The following is a 9,418-nucleotide window of genomic DNA, read 5'->3' as shown; positions in this document are numbered from 1 at the left end:
CGCTGCCGTAAATGCTGACCTTCCCTAAAATAATTATTTTAATGTTTAAGACTTAAAGTAATGCATGCAGCTTGGCATTTGTTGTTATCTGGATTACCAATCAAGGGCGAACCTAGCTTATGATTTATGACTTCACATAAATTCAGTAATATGGCCCTGTATTTATATTAGAACTCAGTTATTATGTATTTTAACATGAAACTGTTGTAGGAAATAAGAATCCATAAGCTTATCTGAATTTTTTATTTGGTAAAAAGTAACATCAATTCGTTAAAATTAGTCGATCGGAACAAGTCAGATTTAGTATGCAGTCTCTTAGAATTGGAGGTTTCCAGTGTGAATGTACGAGTACAACAACAACAAATCCAATGTAATGATCGAGGGAGAGTAGCGTGTATGCAGTAAAGACTGTTTCAAATATACTTTCGGAGCGTGTATGCAATAAAGACCGTTTCCGATAAACTTTCAACTCAGGAAAAGTATAGACAGTGTTGTAATGTGAATGCACGAGTATATGCCATATTCTATATCTCAAAAGCAAAAGATTCTTGCAGCTTATGTATCTTCCTTATAGGCTTATAGCACAAGAAACTAATCCTTATGGAAGAAATAAAAAGCTTTGGAATATCAATTTCATGGTAATTTCGATCGACTTTAAAAAGCTATAGATTAGTCAGAGCCTAGAACTTAGACATAGTTGTGTTGTGCTCTTAATTAGTCAAAAGTAATTGCTCTTTATCTTGGAAAAATGCACTTGTATCATTAGGCAAAAACTGTAAACTTAAGTCTTTAGTGCATGAATCAAACATATATTCAGGATCTTGAACTTTATAATCTCACATAGATAACGTTATAGGAAAACATACTTGGTCCATAAGACGGTATTATAGAAAATAAAAGTCTTAAATTAGTTTCTCGCCCCTTACCAATTCGTTACCACCATTTTAGTGATGCAAAAGAGACCGAAAAGAGAATAGGCTAACCTAATAGGTGCAGGGATAGGACCAGTTTACAGAGTTTATGGCTTAATGAGGTAACATACTAGATTCATTCTTCACTAGATATTGATTATATGCTTTTCCATAGATTGAGCCACACATAAAATAATAAAAGTCCAACAAATATAAAGAACTTGAACTTATGCATCACGATCAATTCATTTATACGGAAAATTTCAAGTAAAATTGTGCATAAATAACTTGATAAAAGTAATAATTAACTAGTCGGTTATCATTTATAAATTAAATTGCATTGATCGTGTAAAAAATAAAAAATCAGTACATTCTGTATATATAACTTAAATTCTTTGAAAATATCTTCAATCTTTTATTGTTTTAGCTTCCCCATTTTCCAAATCAAGGATTCTTGGATAATTCTAATTAACTAAAAGTGGTTTCTTTAATTAAACCATGCAAAACACAAGTCAATGAATCTACTTTAAGTGATAACCGATGTCACAAAAGTCTACTATGTACCTTTATTCTCCCGTGTCTTTAATTAGTCTTTACCAAATCATATGATATAATTGTGTTTGTTTGGACTTTGGGTCCCTTCATTTGACAAATTACATATTTAACTACCAAAAGTTCAAACTTTCTTAATTCCTTGTACTTGTCACACAGTTATAAGTTAAACCTGGATCTCGTGTTATTCGACTTTATTATTAAGAAATCAATCAATCTGTAATTCACCTAACATGTAGTTCTATGTACTATAGTATAAAGACGGATTAAGTTGACTTACAAAAAAGTGGTAACTCGTCATATCAAGCTTAATATTATTACTTGTGTAATAAAATACACCTTGCTATAACAGTTAAATTTCATTAATGATATAAAAGAAATTTACACTGTCAACATATATACTCCCTTTGTATCAATTATATATCTTAGTTTCCTTTTTATTCTGTATCCTTAATGTCAACAATTAGGGACAGTTGCACATTTAACGAAGAGATGTCATGCGGCGCCGCTTCGTCGAATTTTTTAATTAAATATATGTAGTAATACTGTGAGAAAATAGATAAGTAGGAAAAGATGACACAACTTGATATAAATTGTCTCTTGGCATGTTAGTTATGTAAATTGTGATAAAGTAAAATTGAACCCAAACCCTTTTTCTAACTTAAGACTCAACAAAACCAATAGACTAAGATTATTTCTTGTAAAGGAAGTATGATAATTAAAGTTATTATTCCCGTCCTTCTATATATTTCGGCACCACTTATAAAAATTCATGTGTACGCACGCCCCTACAACAATGACACAATATATTTAAAACCACAAGATTGCAGGTCATGTATTTCTTGTGTGATATATAAATCTTTAATTTAATACCACAACTTCCAAATATTTTTGTTACATTCTTAAACTTTGTAAATCCAGTCAAACTAAGACACATAAAATAAAACAGACGGAGTAACCTATTGGTATCGGTATGCATGCTTTAATTACTTTTTCAAACGTAGGAAGCCATGCAAAATTTAGTCTTTGTGTTAGGTAAACTGCCGAAAGCAATTAATTACCTTGAGAATGCTTTCTCTAGTCTACAAAAATTCCCTATAAATACTTGACACTTCTCAACATGCCCTGTGCACAACACACTTCTTTCCTTAGATCTAATTAAGGACTTTAATTATCCCTTTAATTAAAGTCAGCATTCTCTAATGGCTTCTTTAAAGATTAATGCTATAGTTTTGTTTATTTTAGTGAGTTTACTAATTGGAAGCTCATCAGCTCAACTATCAACTGGTTTTTACTCAAAATCTTGTCCTAAACTTTATCAAACTGTGAAATCAGCAGTGCAATCTGCTATTAACAAGGAAACAAGAATGGGTGCTTCTCTTCTTCGTCTATTCTTCCATGATTGCTTCGTCAATGTAATTTACCATCTTCATTTCCTCTTTTATTTTTCCTTTTTTCCTTTTTTATAATTATTACTCCCTCGGTTTCATTTTATATGACACAATTACTATTTAAGGAGTCAAAGAAGGTGCCTTTTGACCACGTTTTATGTAAATACTTCTCAAATATTTTAAATTGTTAGGTATTTTAACTGAAGGGCAACCTTGACGTAACTAGTAAAGTTGTTGCCATGTGACCAGGAGGTCAAGAGTTCAAGCCGTGAAAATAGATTATTGCAGAAATGAAGTCTAAGACTACATATACCATAGACCCTTATGGTCCAGCCCTTTCCTGGACCTCGAGTATAGTAAGAGCTTTAGTACACCAGGAGTTTAATTGTTAAGGGATTTTTACAGAAATAGCTGGCTGAATTCACTGTTTATTTTTCCTATAGTTGTATACATAGATTATCAACTGATTATATATGGTTATACACATACAGTTAAATCTCTCTATAACGGCCTTATTCATTCCAGATTTTTTTGGCTATTATAGCGAAGTGCTATTAAGGAAGAACATACATTATAACTTACAGAGGCGGACCCAGAATTTTTACACGACGGAGGACATATTATTCTGATATATATATATATATATATATATATATATATATATATATATATATATATATATATATATATATATATATATATATATATATATATATATATATATATATATATATATATATATATATATATATATATATATATATATATATATATATATATATATATATATATATATATATATATATATATATATATATATATATATATATATATATATATATATATATATATATATATATATATATATATATATATATATATATATATATATATATATATATATATATATATATGCTGTTATATCGAGGTTTGACTGTATTATATATAAATTATACATATATTACACGGCTATTTTTAGTTTAAACAGTTGAGTGAACGACTATTTAAATTAATTCTTTTTTAATTATTTTCTTTCAGGGATGCGATGGATCGCTACTCCTCGATGATACATCAAGCTTCACAGGAGAGAAAAGGGCTGCACCAAATGTTAATTCTGCTAGAGGATTTGAAGTTATTGACAATATCAAATCTGCTGTGGAGAAAGTGTGCCCTGGTGTTGTTTCTTGTGCTGATATTTTGGCCGTTACTGCTCGGGACTCTGTTGTCATTGTAAGTTTTAATTATATTATCAAGACTTTTTCAAGTAAAAACATCTGCATTTTAAGTTTATATAGAGTAATTTTGGTGATCTTATTATATGTATATATGCAGCTTGGAGGTCCCAATTGGAATGTAAAATTGGGAAGAAGAGATTCTAGAACTGCAAGTCAAAGTGCTGCCAATAGTGGCATTCCTCCTGCTACTTCTAACCTTAATAGACTCATCTCAAGTTTCAGTGCTGTTGGCCTTTCTACCAAAGATATGGTTGCCTTATCTGGTTTGTTCTCCCCCCCTCCCCCCCATAATTCTTCTCCTTTGTTATAGAATTTAAGTCATTTAAACGGATAATATAAATCTTTTTAACCCTATCGCTATAATTTAACATGTTATAGCATGTACGTACCATTATTCTGGATTATCGGTCAATACTTACTAAATAGAGTTACTTGTGATTACCTTTTAAATAACGTACTTTGTATTTTCTTATACTGTCAGTTCATAAATCTTAAACTCTTTATAAACACTAGTGTTCGTCAAGTTGCTTAAATGTTGACTATTTGATCGGATACCTGCTATCTCCTTCCAACAATTATACCGCGGATTTCCACCCGCATTTATTCTAGCTTGCCATAATCTCCCCCTTGCCCCCCCCCCCACTCCCCCTGCCCCCCAAAACCCCCACCCCCCAAATTGAGAGGAAAATATACTCAACAATCCAGAAAAAGCTGATGGAATTACATATAGAGTGCCTAAATTTAAACAGAATTTTTATTGTAGATAAGCTAGATTCTAGAACATACAAGTTCTATTAAAGTATGTTCATCTCAACTCACTAAATCTAGCTGTATTTATATTAAAACAGGTAATTACAAATTAAACTCACATTATAACAAAAAATTTTGCACATTATAAACGTCCCCGGCTTAGGCCTTAACACCAATAACAGAGGAAATCTCTGAAAATTAAAGGGCAAAGATCATTTTTAGTCTGCGGCCGAAACTATTTAAATTTGGTATCCGTAAAAGTGTATAAAAATTTGCATATTTTTTGTCTATAACATATAAAAATGTATGTATACACAATTTCTTTTCCAGCTATTATTTTATGAGCGGCTGTAATCAATTTCCTAAAACAAACTATGGTTATGTTTGTATTGGACAGGGGCTCACACAATTGGACAAGCAAGATGTACATCTTTTAGGGCACGTATATACAACGAGACCAATAACTTAGATGCATCATTTGCACGAACTAGACAAAGCAACTGCCCAAGAAGTTCAGGCTCAGGGGACAACAATTTGGCACCACTTGATCTCCAAACTCCTAACAAATTTGACAACAATTATTTCAAGAATCTTGTTGACAAAAAGGGTCTTCTTCACTCTGATCAACAACTCTTTAATGGTGGATCTGCCGATTCGATTGTGACATCTTACAGTAACAATCCTAGCAGTTTTAGCTCTGATTTTGTCACTGCTATGATTAAGATGGGTGATATTCGTCCACTTACTGGTTCTAATGGAGAGATTAGGAAGAATTGCCGTAGGCTCAATTAACGTTGATTAGCATTTTTTTTTTGTGTGTGTGAACTCTCCTGTGTGGGCTGGGTAAATCTGCGTACAATTGACTCTTGTGGTCCGACCCTTCCTCGGACCTCGCGTATAACGGAGCTTAGTGTACCGGGCATTTTGTGTGTGTGTGTGAACTGCAAACTTTGAGACTTCTTTATTTTTTACAATGTTTTACTTTCCTTTTAAGTTTCTTTCTTAATATGCAGGTTCAATGTATGTTACCTTGTCAAAGCTTAAAAGCACAACTTTTTCTCGAGTAAAGGACTGTATTTGTATCATTGTTGGAATATTATGAATAAAAACACCCTTTTTGTTAAACAAAAGATATCTTTCTGCAAATCTTTTGGTGTTTTACAGAATAATTGCAATCATAAGATTTCCATAGTAGTGTCGTTTGATTAGCCTGCTAGGCATTGATACTTATCTTTAGCTTAAAAAAAATTACATCATCATGATCACAATCTTCCAATTAATTCTTACTCCTAACTGCTTCCAACCACTTGGAAAATGATAATTTAGCATGCTAACTAAACCTGCCACGCATCATCGGTGTGTTTTCAATAAAGGACGAAAACGAGGTCGAGGTGACTCAGTAGAGAGACGAGGACGAGCACTTCCTTTAAAAAGGCACTAACGGCGAGTTTCAGAGATGAATATTCTAGGGGATATTCCTCCCATATTTACTATTAGGGTTTTTGTGGCCCATGTGCCTTTATAAATAGAAAGATCTATATGTAGCTATAAGGGGGATTGGACATTTATTGTAAAGAACAACACATTGACATTCTCTGAAGATCCTTGCTTTATTACATACATACAAAATATACCTTTTCTTCATATTGCTGTCTAACTTTTCTCCCACGATCTAAGGAGAATCCGAATATTCAAAGGTTCACCAATCATTTATCATTGTCAACAGGAATATCAAAAAATCTCACCCCTTTTCGGTAAACTCGCTTGCATTTATTTACATAAATGTTATTATATATCATTTATTATTATTCAATGCTATTTTCTTTGTTCTTGGGCCATTGAATATTTTTTACTGTTGCACATTCATTGTTATGAACGGAACTCGTGACATTTTGCTACGAAATCAGTTAAACATTTTTCTGGATATAAATATTGGCTAAGATTAACTCTATTATATTAGAAAATCTAATTGTTTAAACCTAGATCTAAATTTTGGGTCAAACACTTTGGCACCGTCTGTGGGGATTTTCTCAGCCAATCTTTTAGTTTCATTAGATCTACAACTCATGTGACTTGTTAATCTAACAAACCACAAAGTTTATCTCTCCTTTCTGTGCGAACAAAATTTCCATGGCAGGTAACCAAGAAAACAGAATGAGGGCAATAGATAACGTTCTCTTCAACCTCATGAATGTTATCAACGATGGCTATGACACCCATGATGAGGGAATAACGCCCATGGCCTCTCCCAGAAGATAAAGGTCACCTCCAACTTTCTGCAACACAACAAAACCAAACAGGAAAAGACCCTCCACGTCCGGGGGAGAGGGGATGCCACACGCTATGAAAAATCCCCTCGAAGCATGGCTAACTGATACCCTAGTCTGCGTGCTCAGTGATAACTAGGGATTATGGTTCATTTTACACTCCTTCTTACTTGAGTTTGATTAAAAATGTATACAAAATAGTCCTAAAGGCTTACATGTTGTACTTATTTGCAGAGTTTGTTCAAAAAGGTGACAGTTAGTCAAAACCAACTCAAAAAGGAGTGAAACATGCACAAGTACCAAAAATAAGTCCGAGCACAGTGCAACAGGTCCACTGCGGCCGCACTCCATTTAGTGCGGTCCGCAGTGAAGAGATTCAGAGAGGTGCTTATTTCAGATACTCAAGCAATGCGGCCGCAAAGCAATTTGTGCGAACCAAAATGGACTCACCGCGTCCGCACTCGACTTTGTGCGGTCCGCAATGATTGAGTCCAGAGAGTTGGAGTTTGGAGATTCATTGTCAATGCGGTCCACGGTCCTTTTTGTGCGGACCATAGAAGAAGCCACCGCGGCCATGGTGCATTTTGTGTGGCCCGCGGTGGACAAGTTCAGAGAAAAGAGTTTAAAGCCAAGAAGCCTCACTGTGGCTGTACTCGATTTTGTGCGGACCGCACTACCCCTGAAGGGGTAATTTTGTCTAGAAAATTTGTCCTAGTACAATAGTTTCTTTTCCCATTTTTAGGTCATGAGTTGTAATCTAACATTGAGCTGAGCTCGTGAACAGTAGTTCTTAACCATTTTGAGCAATTTTAGAGTAGTTTTATCATTGGATCTTCAAGTATTAGCTTGTAATTAAATTTTATGGATTTTTCTTTATCTATTTCTTTGTTTTTTTCTATTATCATGAGTAGCTAGACCCATTATCTAGGGTTGTGGCTCAACCCTAGTGTAGGTATTTGATGGATCTTGAGTTTTAAGGCTTGAATGTCTATGGGTGTTTGATATTTGGACTAATTTGTGTTTTCCATGTTGAACTAGTGGTTGCAAACACTAATTTGTACCTATTTGACTTGGGTTCTTCTTGAGAAAGAGGACTTTAATCTAGGAAAATTAGTCCAACAAGGAATTGGGGCATATTCAATAGATTGATACCCCCAATAAAAGGGTTAAACCTAGAGATAGTAATACCCGACTTGAACCTAAATTGCTTGCACAAATTATCATACCCAATTTGTCTTGAGAAAGTCAATTAGAGCAAAATCACTCAAACTACCGAGAGGTATAAAGTGAGAAGTTTAGTGCATTGGATATTTCATAATCCCCGACATGACAACCTTGCCTTAGACTCGAGAACCCGTCAAGTATCCACCTAGGAGAAAGTCACTTCCCTAGTGCCTCCCTAACCATTTAGACAACCTTTCAAGTATATTACTCTTAGCTTAATCTAGCATCTTATTAGCATAAAATTAGAAGTAATCAAAAGACCAACTATGATTAGAAGTGCAATTAAGAGCAATTACACATCTCTAATTTAGATAGGAACCCAATTCCCATTTTTAGCTCCCTGTAGAATTCGATCCCGACCTTCTCGGGTAAAAGCTGTTTCGACCACTCTCGCTATATTGTAGTGGTGTAGGGTTGGCTCCGATCACTTTTTGGCGCCATTGCCAGGGAGCTAACAGTTTTGGCTATCTATCTAAATAGTTTGGTGTATTGTTCTTCTTTCTTTCTGTGTTACTAATTTGTGTGTGTCACAACTTCAGGTACAAAATGGCAGTAAACAACGCACCTCTTGGAGATCTTCCGCTGGGGGAGGAGGTAGATGACAATGTTGATAATGAGGTTCCTATTGTACCTCAAGGCCAAAGGAGAGGCCCAGGCTAATGATAATATTCCAGATCCTCCCCCGCCACCTCCAAGAGTGGCTCCTCGAGTACTTCCCAACCAAGGATATGCTAGTGCAATTGTCCCACCCCGGATCCGGGCGGGCAATTTTCAAATTACAAATGTGATGCTGACATTGCTGGAGCAGCTTGGGTATTTCACAGGCGCTGCCAATCAGAATGCTTACAAACATCTCTAGGGATTCGTGTATACCTACTGGGGGAGCAATCAAACTAATGTGTTGGAGAATACACTACGGTTGAGACTATTCCTTTTCTCACTTCGAAGGAAGGCATTGGATTGGCTTGAGCGACTTCCCAACCATTCCATCACTACTTAGGATGAGTTGGCGGATAAGTTCATTGCAAAGTTTATCTCATCGGGGCATATGGCAGCATTGAGAGATGAGATCTTAGCTTTCAAGTAGG

The 9,418-nt window shown here is 34.6% G+C and overlaps 1 protein-coding gene across 1 annotated transcript; it reads left to right on the top strand.

The window, feature by feature from the left end:
* The first annotated feature begins 2,621 nt into the window (after nt 1–2,621).
* On the top strand, nt 2,622–5,969 carry LOC107825099 (peroxidase P7-like). Its single transcript, NM_001326144.1, is given in 4 exon segments — nt 2,622–2,878; nt 3,893–4,084; nt 4,187–4,352; nt 5,237–5,969. Coding segments are annotated over 4 exon segments (966 nt in total). The 5' UTR covers nt 2,622–2,665; the 3' UTR covers nt 5,632–5,969.
* The last annotated feature ends 3,449 nt before the right edge of the window (nt 5,970–9,418 follow it).

Source organism: Nicotiana tabacum, chromosome 11, assembly GCF_000715075.1.
Source record: "Nicotiana tabacum cultivar K326 chromosome 11, ASM71507v2, whole genome shotgun sequence".
Classification (NCBI taxonomy): domain Eukaryota; kingdom Viridiplantae; phylum Streptophyta; class Magnoliopsida; order Solanales; family Solanaceae; genus Nicotiana; species Nicotiana tabacum.
Note: the sequence above shows the minus strand (reverse complement) of the source record. Positions and strands in the feature narration are given on the sequence as shown.